At 39.8% G+C, this 18,084-nt stretch overlaps 1 protein-coding gene across 2 annotated transcripts in view; it reads left to right on the plus strand.

Annotated features, from left to right (window-relative positions):
- trpm7 (transient receptor potential cation channel, subfamily M, member 7) overlaps nt 1-18,084 on the plus strand; it is a 181,894-nt gene that overhangs the window by 149,789 nt on the left and 14,021 nt on the right. For both annotated transcript variants that reach the window (XM_060853075.1, XM_060853076.1), the window contains exons 31-38: nt 3,766-3,791; nt 4,812-4,865; nt 5,684-5,734; nt 5,831-5,896; nt 13,859-14,142; nt 15,743-15,825; nt 16,761-16,966; nt 17,551-17,602. In XM_060853075.1, the coding sequence (XP_060709058.1) occupies nt 3,766-3,791; nt 4,812-4,865; nt 5,684-5,734; nt 5,831-5,896; nt 13,859-14,142; nt 15,743-15,825; nt 16,761-16,966; nt 17,551-17,602 (822 nt within the window). The remainder of the gene's footprint in view (nt 1-3,765; nt 3,792-4,811; nt 4,866-5,683; nt 5,735-5,830; nt 5,897-13,858; nt 14,143-15,742; nt 15,826-16,760; nt 16,967-17,550; nt 17,603-18,084) is intronic.

The raw sequence follows: 18,084 nt of genomic DNA on the forward strand, positions 1-18,084 counted from the left end.
GAATGGAGTCTTTTTCTTTTGTATCTGGATCTCCTGGGTGTGACCCCTGAACAAGAGTCTCTCTGTAATGCCCCATTGTCAGTGCAGGAAGCTGTGAGACAGCTTCTCCATGAATTTTATAAGGAAATTAAAAGTATATTGTTAAGACCAATGCTTAGTATGTTTAATGATTCATACAGTTGTGGCCTCCTCCCACCATCTTTGAGAGGCAAACATCCCTCTTATCCTTAAAAAAAAGGAGGAATGTGCTTCTAGACCCAAGTCACATCTGAATGTCAATTTCAAAATCTTATCTAAGACTCTAGCACTGAGGCTGGAAACTGTGCTATGCTGTATTATTAAGGAGGATCAGACTGGTTTTACAAAGGACCGCAGATCCTCTAATGATCAAAGTTTGTGAGAAGATTTGTAGCTCGGGTGCTTGTTGTTGTGGTTCTGTTCGCTGAGCTGGAAGTGTTTCTTGCAAACGTTTCGTCCCCTTTCTAGGTGACATCCTCAGTGCTTGGGAGCCTCCTGAAGCGCTTCTGTGCTGATTCCTCCGGCATTTATAGTGGTTTGAATCTGCCGCTTCCGGTTGTCAGTTGTCCGTTGCAGTGGCCGGTATATTGGGTCTAGGTCGATGTGTCTGTTGATAGAATTCGTGGATGAGTGCCATGCTTCTAGGAATTCCCTGGCTGTTCTCTGTTTGGCCTGCCCTATAATAGTGGTGTTGTCCCAATCGAATTCATGTTGTTTGTCATCTGAGTGTATGGCTACTAGGGATAGCTGTTCGTGTCGTTTCATGGCTAGTTGATGTTCGTGGATGCGGGTTGTTAGCTGTCTTCCTGTTTGCCCTATGTAGTGTTTTGTGCAGTCCTTGCATGGGATTTTGTACACTACGTTGGTTTTGCTCATGCTGGGTATCGGGTCCTTTGTCCTGGTGAGTTGTTGTCTGAGGGTGGCTGTTGGTTTGTGTGCTGTTATGAGTCCTAGTGGTCGCAGCAGTCTGGCTGTCAGTTCAGAAATGCTCCTGATGTATGGGAGTGTGGCCAGTCCTTTGGGTTGTGGCATGTCCTCATTATGTTGTCTTTCCCTGCGGCAAGAAGGGTCTCAATTTACAATAGGACCCATGCTTTGCAATTGAAGATTCTCCACAGGGTCCACTTGGCTCCAGATTGTGTCTCAAAATTTAAAGTGGGAGAATTTTCAATACGTCCCAAGTGCAAAATGAGTACGGGCACTCTCACTCATTGTCTCTGGTCTTGCCACAGGCTTGAGGCATACTGGAGTGCTGTGGCAGGTGAAATAGAGAGGCTCTTGGGGACAGGTGGAGATGGAGTTGTTATCTCTTCTTCTTGGCTTAGATAATGTACCTCCTTTAGACACATACAATAAAAAAAGCTATTCAGTATCTTCACATTTTGTGCAAGAAAGAACATCCTGTTAGGGTGGGTGTCTGGAAATCCCCCAGGGTTGTCAGGTTGGCATAAGCTGGTCATGGAGCACATCTCTTTGGATTTTCTCGCAAGCATGGTACCCCATGAAACAGAAAATTTCTATAAAACATGGTGGCCCTTTTTGGACCTGGGCACAGATGCGTCTGCCACACTAGTAAGGGCCTTTATATAGTCATAACAATTCTGTTTTATGAATCTGATATCCACAGAGGAGGAATTATGAACACATGAATATGTATAGATCTATGCTCTTGATGAAGCAGGGCTATTACTTTGTTTCACTGAGCCATATTATTTCGTGGTTCTTTTTTAGAACGTAGAACAATACATCACAGAACAGGCCCTTCGGCCCACGATGTTGTGCCGAACATCTATCCTAGATTAAGCACCCATCCATGTACCTATCCAATTGCCGCTTAAAGGTCGCCAATGATTCTGACTCTACCACTCCCACGGGCAGCGCATTCCATGCCCCCCACCACTCTCTGGGTAAAGAACCCACCCCTGACATCTCCCCTATATCTTCCACCCTTCACCTTAAATTAATGTCCCCTTGTAACACTCTGTTGTACCCGGGGAAAAAGTCTCTGACTGTCTACTCTATCTATTCCTCTGATCATTTTATAAACCTCTATCAAGTCACCCCATATCCTTCGCCGTTCCAATGAGAAAAGGCCAGGAACTCTCAACCTATCCTCGTACGACCTATTCTCCATTCCAGGCAACATCGTGGTAAATCTTCTCTGCACCCTCTCCAAAGCTTCCACATTTTTCCTAAAGTGAGGCGACCAGAACTGCACACAGTACTCCAAATGTGGCCTAACCAAAGTCCTGTACAGCTGCAACATCACTTCACGACTCTTGAATTCAATCCCTCTGCTAATGAATGCTAATACACCATAGGCCTTCTTACAAGCTCTATCCACCTGAGTGGCAACTTTCAAAGATCTATGTACATAGACCCCAAGATCCCTCTGTTCCTCCACCTGACTAAGAACCCTACCATTAACCCTGTATTCCGCATTCTTATTTGTTCTTCCAAAATGGACAACCTCACACTTGACAGGGTTGAACTCCATCCGCCACTCCTCAGCCCAGCTCTGCATCATATCTAAGTCCCTTTGCAGTCGACAACAGCCCTCCTCACTGTCCACAACTCCACCAATCTTCGTATCATCTGCAAATTTACTGACCCACCCTTCGACTCCCTCATCCAAGTCATTAATAAAAATTACAAACAGCAGAGGACTCAGAACTGATCCCTGCGGAACTCCACTTGTAACTGGGCTCCAGGCTGAATATTTACCATCTACCACCACTTTGACTTCTACCGGTTAGCCAGTTTTCTATCCAATTGGCTAAATTTCCCTCTATTCCATGCCTCCTGACTTTCTGCATAAGCCTACCATGGGGAACCTTATCAAATGCCTTACTAAAATCCATGTACACTACATCCACTGCTCTACCCTCATCCACGTGCTTAGTCACCTCCTCAAAGAATTCAATAAGACTTGTAAGACAAGACCTACCCTTCACAAATCCGTGCTGGCTGTCCCTAATCAAGCAGTGTCTTTCCAGATACTCATAAATCCTATCCCTCAGTACCCTTTCCATTACTTTGCCTGCCACAGAAGTAAGACTAACTGGCCTGTAATTCCTGGGGTTATCCCTATTCCCTTTTTTGAACAGGGGCACAACATTCGCTACTCTCCAGTCCCCTGGTACCACCCCTGTTGACAGTGAAGACGAAAAGATCATTGAAAACGGTACTGCAATTTCCTCTCTTGCTTCCCACATAATCCTAGGATATATCCCGTCAGGCCCGGGGGACTTGTCTATCCTCAAGTTGTTCAAAATTTAGTTATTTATTTATTTTTGCAATTAGTGGGCTTCTTTGTACAGTTGTGAATTGTTGTGTTTTGTGTTTGTTGTAATATCCAAAAAAAACTTTTTTAAAAGAACATTTTTAAAAATACAAGAACAAGACTATTTATTATTTAGTTGCTGCAGTGCAAAAACATTTCGATTAAATAAGATCTACTCTTTCTGAAAAGGAGACAGCAGTTGTTATAATATAGAGGACTAATCTTTTCAATGGCACAAACATAGTATAGTGAAAAATGTCTAATGAAGCACCTCACATTTGTGTTCCAAGTTTATGCATAACATCAAGTGTATTAAACTTTAGTATGATAAAGACTGATTTCTATTGTTAGCGAATTAACTTGTATTGGATAACATGTTTTTATATGTTTACAGAATGGATTCAATATAAATTGTATCCGGCCAAAAAAATGTAATACCAAAACTGTTAACTTCTGTATTTCAGGGCTGTTGGTGAAGATGCCTTAAATGGTAAGACTTTACATTTCAGTTCGGTTTTATGTCACATGTTTTCCAAAAACGTAACATTTTAAGCATGTAAAGTATCTTGTTCTAATACACTGTCACAAGGCTATGAACCTTGGCGTTTGGCTTTCACCTGTTTCATTTTGAAGGTTTAAATGAGACGTTGGTCTATAGGGCACACCTTGTGTTACTGCCCAAGCTGTTTTGTGTGCATGAACCACATTCTAACAAATGTTTAATATATTGATGCTCATTGTGTTGAGTTCAAGTTGATTTTCATAAGTGAAATAACATTGTAGTAATATTTCAAATTCAGTATAAACCCTAAGACTTAATTCCAATAAGCCTTTAACAGCTAAGCTCTTTACAATCTGTTTACTGCATCTTAAGTGAACGTACCCTGTCAAAAAGGCATAATTGCATTCCTTTTGGAGTGAATTTTGGAACATGTCCTTTTATAAACACTTAAATCTTATTTCTTTTGTCAGCTATGTTTAATATTGCAGCTCTCTTTCTGCATAACTGACTTGTCCTATGCAGGCAGAACCCATTTCAGATGGGTCATTCTGTATATCTAGGTTGTTTGGCATAACTATCTGCCCTCATTACATGCATAGTATGTTTAAAATCAGCTTTGAATGTGGAGCAACACTTGAAGTATTTGTACAGGACCAGCATGGAAACCTACAAGAGTTAACTTTACAACAAACTCACTGATCCTCTCTCTCTCTTGTTCCCTCATGTCAAACCAGTAAGTTCTGACCTCAACTGCAAAATGAACACTATTAATTTTCTGTCTCATTGCTCCTTAGAAATTGCAGGTTACTCTGATATCGATCTGGAAACCTATTTAACAATATTTGTACTAAGGCACATGCAAGAAATTCAAAATGTGTATCATTTTAAAATAAGTGCCTTTAATGCAGTCTTAGGATTTTGTGTCCCAAATCAAACCCCTCTCTCTTTATGACTGTTGAGAGTAGCTGTTTAATATATCTGTGTCTTAATGTTGTCCATTTGTTTTAGCACAACACTTTTACAATCCTCATCAATCTCATCCAAGACACAAGAAGATGGGAGGTGAGATAAAATTACATTTTCAGTGCTTTTATAAAATATTGAACAATATGTTGGCTTTTGATTTGCAACAAAACAATATTTGTGGAGAATTCTTCAGAGAAGATGATAATCCTGTCTCATATGTCCCTAATTAGTATTTATAGAAAAATGATGCAAGGTGCAATAGAAATGTACAGAGTATTAGTGAGGTCACACCTTGAGTACTGTGTGCAGTTTTGGTCTCCTAGTCTGAGGAAGGACTAGCTATTGAGGGAGTCCAGCGAAGGTTCATCAGACAGATCCCTAGGGTGGCTGACATACAAAGAAAGACTGGATTGACTGGGCTTGTACTCACCGCAATTTAGATGAATGAGGGGGGAGTTTCATAGAAACAAATAGAATTCTGATGGGACCAGACAAACTAGGTGTGGGAAAAATATTCCCCCTATTGGGGAAGTCCAGAATGAGGGGTCACAATGTAGGAATAAGGGAATAAGCTATTCAGGACGGAGTTGATGAAAAATTTCTTCACTCAGAGAATTGTGAACCTTTAGAATTCTCTCCCACAGAAAGCTGTTGGGGTCAGTTCGTTAGAATTATTCAAGAGAGAGCTGGACATGGCCTTTGTGACTAAAACGATTGAAGGGTATGGAAAGTGGGAGTGGGATGCTGAAATTGCATGATCAGCTACAATCGTATTGAATGGTAATGCAGGCTTGAAGGATTGAATGGCCTACTCCTGCACCTGTTTTTTATCAAAATTATACTCCCTTCTGTTGTAAGAATTCCATTTAATTTTATTTCAAAAGATTTAATCTTATTTTTAATTTCTATCTCAGTGATTGGATCTCCTTTCAAGCCTGTACTGGATGTCAATTACTATTACTCAGGTCAGAATTGCTAGATAAATATTTTAAAAAACACATCTTATGAAAGATGCTTCAATAAATTGGCTAATGAGATTTGTGTATCTTTCTTTTTAACAGCTGTTGAGAGGAATAATTTGATGAGGCTTTCTCAGAGCATTCCATTTACTCCCCTCCCAAACAGAGGTGAGTAAAGGTAGTATTGAATCCAGTCAGAATGAATATTTTAACAAGATTATAATGTGTTTAGCCATTCGTTCAGCTAACACATTCTACTGCTCCTATTCAACATCCTCTATTAAATATATGTAAAATTAACTATTCTTCTCAGTTGTACTACGTGGAAATAACTTTTATCAAAGCATCTTGGAATAATCAACTGCAGTCTTAAGATTTCTACATAGCAAACCTTAGTTCCTCTTAAAATATTAAATATGATCTGTTAGTTTTCTATTTCCTTCTAATTCTACTTAAGCAGGCTTCAGTTGCGTTGTTCATTTATTGGTTTGCAGTGTGCTGCCATTAGTTATAATTTTTTTTTGTAGTCCATTTGTAACATTTTTTTATACACTGGAATGTGTAGTGGTTACATGCAATGGACATCCTTTCTAATCTGCATCACCACGGTGACCAGATCGTGGGAAATTGCTGTCTCGTCTTTATTGGAGGACCTTGTCGGATTTCACTCCCAGTAACGCACAGAGACCTCTTCAATATGTAGGGATTGTTAGATATGAATCCCTTGATTTCACAATTGAAGGTGTAGCACATCAGCTGTCCAAAGCTTTGCTGTACAGTGTATTACTATCAATGCCAGAATTGTTTGCCTTACACTATACTGATAGTTGTTTTTCCCTGCGGCGGTCAATCCACTCAGCATCTATGTAGTTTCAGGACAGAATGTAATGTCTTGGCAACTTCCATTGTTAGTCAAAAATATTACATTTTATCCTCTGTAGTACTAGGAGTTACATCTCTCTTTAAAAAGACTGACAAATATATTTAGGCAATAAATGTAAACCCAGTGTGCAGTTTCGAGAAGTATACAGGTGTTTAGGTTGTAGTATCATTTTATTTATAGGTATGTTGTCAGTTTTAGATTTACTCGTAGAATTTTGGCACAGAGTCCCCTCACCTCTAAATATTTTAAATCTGTGTCATCTGATTACTGACCATACTGTCGGGAGAAATAGTTTGTCCTCATTTATTCTATCAAAGCCCTTCATGATTTTTGAACCCTTCTGTTAAATCTTCTGTTTGACCTTTTTTTTAATGCAGAGAACAACTCCAACTTTCCTAGTGCCCATGTAACTGACGTCCATCCCTGGCGTTACTCTAATAAAACCTCCCTTCCCCCTTTTCTAAGCCTTTAATGCGCTCCAAATATATAGAATTGTGCAGACTCCAGCTGAGGCACACCCCTTTTCAGTTATTGAATTTGTTACTGTCATCTCATTATTTCTATTAAAATCCATTGCTTCATATTTCTTTCATTTACTTATGTCTATCATGTGTCTGGACTTCTCTTTCTGGTGTGTTTGACTGTTCTCTACTAACTCTGGAGCTGTTTTCTATTTCCTGAAGTCATACATGTTAAACTCTTGTTAAATGTGCAGGAGACCAAGATACGCAAATATTTAAATAATGGAATAAATTATTCAAATTAAAGCATCTACTTCATGGAATTCTTTAATCAGCTGTTTGTTTATACCAGGTGAGGTTAGAGATATCTTTTGTTCAGAGGGTGATCCCACTGAGACATTAGACAAAATAGATCTGAGTTATGAAAAGAGGTTTTTTTTGTGCAATTGAATTGAATTCTAAACAGAGTATTGTGAAATGTGATTAGCATGGTTCAAGAGTATGTGGAAAACATGGAGGGCTGGTCTATTGTTTTATTTAAGTTAGCCTTACCAACCAGTGCTGTACAAATTCAGATTACAGCACCATCTGCTGGAATTGAAGTGTACACACTGTACAAGATCTATTTAAATAATGTATCTCAAGGAACATGGAACTGTACAGAACTGAACATGGAACTGTACAGAACTGTATAGAACTGAACATGGAACTGTACAGCACTGTATAGAACTGAACATGGAACTGTACAGAACTGTATGGAACTGAATATGGAACTGTACAGAACTGAACATGGAACTGTACAGCACTGTATAGAACTGAACATGGAACTGTACAGCACTGTATAGAACTGAACATGGAACTGTACAGAACTGTATGGAACTGAACATGGAACTGTATAGAACTGAACATGGAACTGAACAGCACTGTATAGAACTGAACATGGAACTGTACAGAACTGTATAGAACTGAACATGGAACTGTATAGAACTGAACATGGAACTGAACAGAACTGTATGGAACTGAATATGGAACTGTATAGAACTGAACATGGAACTATACAGAACTGTATGGAACTGAACATGGAACTGTATAGAACTGAACATGGAACTGAACAGCACTGTATAGAACTGAACATGGAACTGTACAGAACTGTATGGAACTGTACAGCACAGGAATGGGTTTCTTTGACCCACAATGTTGTGCCAAACGTAACGCCAAATTAAACTAATCCCTTCTGCCTGCCCTTGGTCCATATCCCTCCATTCTTTGCGTATTCATCTGTTTATCTAAAAGTCTTTTAAACAATCCTATCGTATCTGGCTCCACCACTACCCCTGGCAGCATGTTCCACGCTCTTACCACTCTCATATCTCCTTTGAACATTCCCCTCTCACCTTAAAAGTATGCCCCCTGAATTTAGACCTTTCAACTTCGGGGAAAAAGATTCTGACTGTCAACACTATCTATGCATTTCATAACTTTATGAACACCTATCAAGTCTCCCCTCAGTCTCTGCTGCTCTAGAGAAAACAAGCCAAGTTTTTCTAGCCTCTCCTTATACTTCATATCCACTAATCCGGGCAGCATCCTGGTAGACCTCTTCTGCACCCTCTCCAAAGCCTCCACATTCTTCCTGGAATGCAGTGATGAGAATTGAACTCAGTACTCTAACTGTGGCCTAACCAAAGTCTTATAAAGCTGCAACATATTATTCTGATTCTTGTACACTATTCGATAAAGGCAAGCATGCCATATATATCATCTTTACCAGCCTATCTACCTGTATGGCCACTGTCAGAGAGCTATGGATTTGAACCACAAGATCCCTCTATATATCAATGCTGTTCAGGATCCTGCAATTAACTCTATACTGTTCCCTTAACGTTTGATTCCCCAAAGTGCAGCAATTCACACAGATTAAACACTATCTGCCATCTCTCCACCCATTTCAGCAACTGATCTATATCCACTGTACCCCTTGATAACCTCCTATACTATTCCCAACTCCACCGATCTTTGTATCGTCTGCAAACTTACTAACTCACCTATCTACATTTTCATTCATATATCACAAACAGCAGAGGTCAGTATGGATCCCTGCAGAACACCACTAGTCACAGACCTCCAGCCTGAAAAACACCCTTCCGCCACTACCCTGTATCTCCTCTAGGCAAGCCAATACTGAACCCATGCAGCCAAGTCACCATGATCCCATGTGTCTTAATCTTCTGGATGAACCTACCATGAGGGACCTTGTCAAAAGCCTTACGAAAGTCCAAATAGACAACTGCTTTTTGCTCATCAATCACCTTTGTCACCTCAAAAAATTCAATCAAGTTAGTAAGATGTGACCTACCTTGCACAAAGCCATGCTGACTGTCCCTGATTAGGCCATATTTTTCCTAATGTGCATAAATCCTATCCTTTAGAATTCTCTCTAGTAGCTTCCCAACCACCGATGTAAGAGTCACTGGTCTGTAGTTTCCTGGATTATTTATATTTTCTTTCTTGAATAGAGGAACATTAGTTAATCACCAATTCTCCGGGACCCCTCCAGTGGCTACTGAGGATACAAAGATCTTGGAGAAGGCCCCAGCAATCCCCTCTTGCCTTTGTCAATAAGGACAAAGAGGCCTTGGCTAGATTGGAAAGAGGCATTACATGATTAATGATCCCTGGAATCTGGCTGCAAATGAAAGCTTTCATTCCAAGAGAACTACGGGCCATTGATGTTTTAGAGGGTGATGTCACAGATTGGCCCTCAGGTCTCCTCTGTTGCCCTAGCAATTGCAATTTGCTAATAGTTGTGATGTTGTCAAGTTGGAACATTTAACTTTAGAGAAATGTGAAAGTTAGATATAAATGTTAGATGTGGCATGGTGGCTCAGTGGTTAACACTGCTGCCTCACAGAGCCAGGGAGCCAGGCTTGATTCTGTTCTCACGTGACTGTGGAGTTTGCATATTCTCCCCGTGTCTGTGTGGCTTTCTTCTGGATGCTCTGGTTTCCTCCACAGTCACAAACCTGTGCAGGGCTGGTGAATTGGCCGTGCTGAATTGCCCATAGTATTAGGTGCATTAGTCATAAGGAGATGGGTCTGGGTGGATTACTCTTCAGAGGGTCAGTATGGACTTGTTGGGCCAAATGGCCTGTTTCCACACTGGAGAGAATCTAATCTAAAACCTGAGGTAGACTGTTGAGCCTTGGGGCCTTTATCCACCTGAATGCTCTTCAAGAGACCCAACAACACTTCTTTCTTGATCTCAAAATGTCCAAGCATATTAGCACGATCCACACAAATCTCTCAATCGTCCTTCTCCTGGGTAAATACTGACAGAAAGTACTCATTTAGGATCTCAAACACAAGTCCTCTCCTTTATCCTTGAGTAGTCCCATCTTCTCCCTAGTTATCTTCTTGTTTTTAATGCATGTACAGAATGCCTTGGGATTCTCTTTCACTTTACTTGCCAAGATCATTTCATGGCTCCTTCTTGCTCTCCTAATTTCCTGCTTGAGTTCTTTCCAGCTTTCTTTATATTCTTCACAGGCCCTGTCCAGGTTTTGACATCCTAACCTTACATGTGCTGCTTTTTCCCTTTTAACTGAATTCATACTATCCCTTGTTATTCAAGAGTCCCTTCCCTTTCCATCCTTGTCTTTTCTTGTTACTGGAGCATGCCAGTCCTGAACTCTGATCAGTAGATCTTTAAACAACTTGCCCACGCCACATGTGGACTTGCCCAATAATTGCTGCTCCCAATTAACACTCCCTAACTCCTGCCTAATATTGATGTAATTTGCCCTCCACCAATTTAGTAGCTTCCCGCAAGGATCAGATTTATCCTTATTCATTGATATCTTAAAACTTAAGTTCACTTCATAGAAATACGGAAACGTGGGAAATTTTTAACAAGTGAAGCCTTTTTAAAAAAATAGTTGAGGAACAGAGACTCGTGATGCAATATGTGAAGATCATTTAATGAACGTGCAGGAGGATGAGTAACTATCTAATTTTCAGGCTGCAAGTCTCTTTTGGTGGAGTGTCCCAGGAATTAGTGCTTGGGCCTCAGCTATTTACAAATGGTTTATAATCTGTATTGATGAGCTAGATTTGGGGTTGGAGAGTTTGACATTATTCACGTTTGCTGATAATATGAAACTAAAGAGGAAAGTACAGTGTAAGGAGGACCCTAGTCCACAAATTGCAGAGGTGAGTGGACAGATGGGTAACAAATCTAATATAATGTGGGGAAAGTGAAGCTGTCAACTTTGTTCGGGAGAAGTAGGAAAAATAGAAGCAACAAAGCTTCAAGCACATTAATTCATGGCTAAAACGTTCTCCTGTCAGAAGAAAAGGAGTCAGAAGGACTTTCTAAAGTATCGTTCCTTCACCCCTCAGTTATTTTTTTGTGAATCTGCTCCTCCATCTCTACCAAATTCTGTAGTTAGAACAGTACCATACAGGAACAGGCCCTTCAGCCCACCAAGACTGTGCTGACACGTAATGCGTTTCTAAACTAAAAACCCATGCTTTTCTGTTTATTCCCTGCGTATTCATGTGTCTATCGAGGTGCTTCCTTAAACATTAAAATTCACACAACTCCAGGTTATAGTCCAGCAGGTTTATTTGGAAGCACTAGCTTTCAAAGCGCTGCTGCTTCTTCTGGAGATTGATGTGGTTTTCAACTTTATCCACCCAGTCCACTGACTCCTCCAAATCCTTAAATTTTATTATTCTATCCATCTCCACCACATTCTTTGGCAGTGCATTCCAGGCACTTCCCACCCTGTGTGTGGGGGAAAAAAACAACTTTCCTCTCTGATCTCCTTTTTAAACTTTTACCCCCTCTTACCTCAAATGTATGTCCCCCAGTAATTGACATTTCTACTCTGGGGAAAAAAGACTCCAACTAAGTATTAAATCCATTCCCTGTCAAGCCATGGGAAATTATGCCATCCACCACAATAACCTTTTTTTTTATACATAGACTGTTCACACTCCTGTTCCTCTATCATCTGCAGGCTGTTGGGAGGCTTGTAGTGCAATCCCATCAAAGTGATTGCACCATTCCTATTCCTGAGCTCTACCCATATGGCCTCACTGGGTGAGCCCTCCAAGTGTCCTCCCTCAGTACAGCTGTGATCATTTCCCTAATCAGTAATGCAACTCTTTGAACCTGTTTTCCAGCCCCCACCAGCATGCATGAAACATCTGAATCCTGGAATGTTGAGCTGCCTTGTCCTCCTCTCAACCAAGTCTCTGAAAGAGCTATAGCACCATAGTTGTATACATTAATCCAAACTCTGGAATCAGCCACCTTACTTGTCATACTCCCACATTAAAACAAGCACACCTCAGACCGCCAGTCCTGCAGTACTCTGTAACCTCCCCATCTGTTCTTCCTCTTCGCCTTGCTGGCCTTGGTATCTGACTCCTCCTCTGTCTTCTCACTTGCTGACCTACTGTTCTGCCCCCTGCCACACTATTATGATTATTATGATCAATCCTCTCGTGTACACCTTATTTCTACTTTTTAGCCCTACACCTTGTTGCTTAACACCGTGACATGTTAGTTTGAATCCTGTCCCATTGTGCTGATTACAGGTAGTTGTCCTGTAACACTATCGTTGCATTCCAGCGAAACCTCGCTGAATAGAAAATTGCTTTACAGAAATAATGAGACCTAAGGGAAAAGTGGGGTTGGGGCAGACCAGCAAAAAATATCACTCATGATTGCTCAAAGATCACCCAAAAGTCAAATGCAAAGTATTGCACAGACTGAATGAAGGTTGAAATCATATTTATTAACAAAACAAAAGTAAATTTGACACAGTACTTTTTTTTTTAAAAATGTAAGAAAGCTGCTTTCTGCACAGTACCTATTTCAGACAACTGCTCTGTTGGCAGCTGACATTGGCGCATGTGTAGAATGGCAGAGAGACTTTGGCGCTGACATCGCACATGTGCGGACACTGGCGCATGTGCAGAGCAAACGCGCCAACCAATCCCCACTGGAATCATGCTGTTGCCAATGGAGATAAGCATTCTCCAAAATACTGTTCCCTAATTTTTCTGTAACGTTATAGCCAAGTTATGCTGCCAAAACGTGCATTATCCCAGAACTATCTGTGACTTGCTGCAGTAATATTGGTCTCTGCTTTGTTCGCTTGCAAAGAAGCTGTCTTGATAACTCTGACTTGCCACAAATCTGGCTATGTGTTCTAAGAATCTATAAGGTCTGCCTCCTGCACCAGATTCCTAGCCATGCATTAAACTTAATCTCATCTTCAATTTCCTAGAGTGGGATTTTTGGACCACCAAAGTCTCAAAGGGTTATGACAGTCAGGCAACAAAATAACATGTTGACAGTGTCAACAGTGGTGCTTTTGAATGGCAGGACAGGATTGTGGGCCATGTGGTGGTGCCCTGCTCCTGTTTGTTATGCTGTTAAATCATAGAGGTGAAAAGAATAAGGGAATGACAATACGGATCATGTTTGAGTTTACATGCCAGTGTGTTGGAAGCAAAATGCAAAATTCAGATTTTTGGATACTGAGGAATATGTGTTTTAGTCAGACACTGCAAATTCTTAACTTCAACACTGTAGCACAGATGTGATGGAGTTTTTTCTTTGAAGTGTGTTTTCTTGCAGTTCAGAGGAACAAATGTAGATCATTCAGGCAGCTAATGATCACATAATGTATTTGAGAGATACAACAGACTTCACTGTTCTATTATGGATCTGATCTAAACTTCCTCACACCTCACGTTTCTTTTGTATTGAAGGTGAACCTGTGACTATATATAGGCTGGAGGAGAGCTCACCAATCAGTCTCAACAATAGCATGTCATCCTGGTCCCAACAAGGACGATGTGCCAAGATTGAGTTCTTAAGTAAAGAAGAAATGGGAGGGGGATTGAGGCGAGCTTTAAAAGTGGAATGCACGTGGGCAGAGTTCGATATTCTGAAACCAGGTCAACTGTATATTGTGAAGTCTTTTCTTCCTGAAGTTGTGAATACATGGAAAAGAATCTACAAGGAAGATACTGTATTACATCTGTGTTTGAAGGTAAATTTATTTTATACTGAAATATTCATTAATGCTTAAGGGATTGCTTTGTAACAGTGTTGCTCATTTTGCCTTATAAATTTGTACTACTTGTAAATATTCTACTGGTGACAAATTAGTCTAGAATTATGTAAACAAAATTACTAGGACTGTGCTGAACTTAAAGTATACTACAATCTGGTGTTTGTCAATTTACAGAAAAAAACGCTGACCCTGCTGTATCAATTAAAATGATATTTTTCTCTATGATTGCAATTTTTTATTTGTGGAAAGGTTGTAGATTTCAGTTTGTTTGAAAATGTTGGAAGAAAGGCACCAAATGATCCTGGAGTTGTTCTTGGAAAGTGTGATCCAGCCAGGCAGCACACCCTAAATGTTGTTGTATATTTGTTCTGCAAGATCTAGGATGTCCATGGCATCAGTTATTGATTGTTTGAAGGTAGTTTATCAATGAGTCTAGTATTAAAGATCTGCTTATTGGGTGAGTGTTAATGTAAAAGAGGTACTTATGGATTTGGACTAAGAAGTTATTTTTTTCTATTGGTCAGTGCATTTCTGTACATAGTAAATGTCAATGTATACAAATAATTACAGAGCAATTAATAAAGTAGTTTGAATGTTGATAAAGAATAATAGCACTTGGAACCTTTCCAAGTTCCACTTGTGAAAAACTAGTAGAGAATGATTTAAACAAAATTACTAGGACATTGCTGAACTCAAAGTATCCAAGCAAACACATTTGTGGAATATTGAACATTTGGATGCTTTAAAACACTGGTGTAATCGCTGTCAGGCAGCCTGTGGAATTGCTAACCACTGTTGCTTTGGATAGTTCTGAAATGTTAGAATATTGTAAAATGTATGCAGTTTGCAACAGCAACTAAGGGTGATGTCTGCAAATGGTGAGATTTGTTGGTGAGGTTTGAGGCTGCTGTCAATGAGAGCTTTGAAGGAGCTCTGTCACCTCAGAGAGCTTCACTCCAGAAACTTTTGAGGCTGGCATTTCAGTGCAATATAGAGGGAGTTCTAGACTGTCTTTTGATTTGCCATTAAAATGGAGCCCAGTTTATTCTTTGAGCACAGGATTCTATGGCACTATTCGAAATAGAGCTAACGAAGCCACAATTGAAATATTGTGCGCAGTTCTGATCACCATATTACAGGAATGATATAATTACTTTAGAGAGAGTGATGGGAAGATTTACTAGAATGTTAAACAAAAACAGGAATTGCTGAAAAAAACTCTCACTTGCGCAGTAAGTGTGTGTAGTCACTACTCAGCCTCATTTTCAGCAGTGGCTGAACTTAGGGCATTTATTGGAATAGGAGTTGTAGCATTGCAAAAGCACTGCTTAATAACTGAAAATGATCCACTTGAGGTAAATTAGAAGGTAACTTCTTTTTGTTTTCACATGGGATTTTTTCTTGTTAGAATCATCAGTTACTGGAAATTTCTCTGGTTAAGAAATTGGGTATTAATATATCAGGTCTTAAATGCAAAATGCTAACTCAAACCATTACTGATTGAGTGGAAGCTGCAATATATTTCAGTTTCTGACAGAAGCTGTGTGTTTTTATTGTCCTGGTCTCTTGTTCACAGGAGATCCAGCAGCAACGAGCTGCACAGAAACTTGCTTTTGCCTTCAATCAAATGAAACCAAAGACCATTCCATATTCCCCAAGGTGAGGAGAAATAATTGATCACTTTCTAAAATCTTTGCATTTCTGTGTACCATTCATGAATTTGCTTCAGTTGAAATTTCACAGAATTGTTACTGTGTAGAGGTAGGCCATTTGGCCCATTTGTTCCTGCACCACCTCTCAGAATGAACATTGACTTAGTGTCATTCTTCTGTCCTTTCTCCATTATACTAAATATTACTTCTGTTTACATAATTATCCAATTCATTCTTGAGTACTCTTTGAACCCAGCTCCAATACACTTACAAAAATGCATTCCAGACCCTAATAATTTTCTACATGAAAAAAGTTATTTTCTCACATTGCGTGCCCTCCATTTCAATGAGTGGGGGCTTCACTGGACAGCCTATCACTGTGGGGAAGAAGGGGTGTGCTCCCTGGTATAGAACAGTAGACAGTGGTGAAGCACAGGGAGGGGTCACAAGTGGGAGAGTATGTATCATATTGGTGCCATTTGGGTCAGGATCAATAAACAATTTTAAAATAAGTCTCATGACATTCAGTAAGACTTCAGGCTGCAGTAACTTTACAATGGGAAAGTGTTAAAAGAGGACAAGTTGAATGAAGACATCTTGTAGTCAAAATGCAATGGTTTCCGCAGGCAGCTTCGATAATCATTGTGGATGTAGAAATTTATAATGGTCATACAAAAATAAGAATTTTTTTAAAAAGTGACATTAAAATGGAATTTGAGTGATATGTGTCCTCTGTTCTGTCACTCAAACTGTAACCCTACTTCACCTGAAGGTAATATGATGTCTAGTACCAAGGCTTTGTACACTCTGAATCAGTTGGTGTTGTTGGGCAAAGTTGTCTGGCTGCAGTGTGATATTTTAATAAACTACAGCTGAATCTGAAGAGAGACGTGTCTAACCTGAATTCCCAAAATAATTCGTGATTGTCTGTTTTATCTTCAGATTCCTGGAAGTGTTCCTTCTGTACTGTCACTCAGCAAGCCAATGGTTTGCAATTGAGGAGTGTATGACTGGAGAATTCCGGAAATTCAATCATAACAGCGGAGATGAGATCCGTCCAAACAACATGCTGGAGGAGACCATGCTTGCCTTTAGTCACTGGACCTATGAGTACACTCGAGGTGAACTATTGGTTCTGGACCTGCAGGGTGAGTGCATGTGACCTCTGTGTTAAAGTGAGGCAGCCTTGTGTCAATATGTAGCAAGATATGCTCTTTTGGTATGTAATTGGTTATTCTCATGGCTGCATATTTGACTTTATGTCAGCTACACTGAGAGCAAAATTAAAGTCTTTGCCAGAAAGAATGGTACATCGCAACTATTGAACATTTACACTAAATTGCTTGCATGCATAGTTAACAAACATTAAATGGAATTAGGACAATGCTCCTCTATAGAGTTATTGATCGAATAGAGAAAAAAACAAATCAACAGCTGGTCAGTGAAACTTGCTTCGATCTGTCCAGACGTTTGGATCTCTGAAACAACCAATACTTGGATGGAAGAGCCTTTTTCTCTCCTCTTCCATTGAACAACATAAAACCTGAAGTGCTAGTTTCAAAAACGTGATTTGTTTTGCTCAAATATTTTGTAAATTTAACAAGTGGGTAAATAGGCAGGTTACAGTAGTTCAAGATAACAGCTGCTTGGGGAAAAGTCTAATGACAAAATCCAGACACTTTGTATTGTGAAAGAGATAAAGGTATTCATCGTTTTGTACATTTTCTTGTAGGTGTTGGGGAGAATTTGACTGATCCTTCAGTAATAAAATCAGAAGAGAAACAGTAAGTATACTTCAAATGTGACCTCCCTTCCCTAAAGACTATAAGATGGATTTCGTATAGGATACAGTACCTAGACACCATTTTAACTTGGAAATATATTTCTGTTCATTTTTCAGTGCCACTGGGTCAAAAGTTTGGAATTCCTTCCCTTATGTTATTGTGGGTATAACTACACCAAATGGCCTATTGTATTTCAGGAAGGCAGGTCAACACTTTCTCAAGTAAGATAGGTAATAAATACTGACCCAGCCAGTGAAGCCCATTTCCATCATTTTTTTTTAAATGTAGGTCTGTATCAATACCATTGGCGCTCTCAGTATTGATAGGAACCTTTCCCTCTTCCTTCACAGCAAACTAGATGAAATGTCGTCAACACAACTGAAAACCTGGTTAGAATTAGATAGAGTCCTGTGTCCAATTCTGAGCTTTAGAAAGGAAATCCAAGTTTTTGAGAGAGTGCAATAGTTTACTTAAATAGTACC

The sequence above is a fragment of the Hemiscyllium ocellatum genome, chromosome 39 (assembly GCF_020745735.1).
Source record: "Hemiscyllium ocellatum isolate sHemOce1 chromosome 39, sHemOce1.pat.X.cur, whole genome shotgun sequence".
NCBI lineage: Eukaryota > Metazoa > Chordata > Chondrichthyes > Orectolobiformes > Hemiscylliidae > Hemiscyllium > Hemiscyllium ocellatum.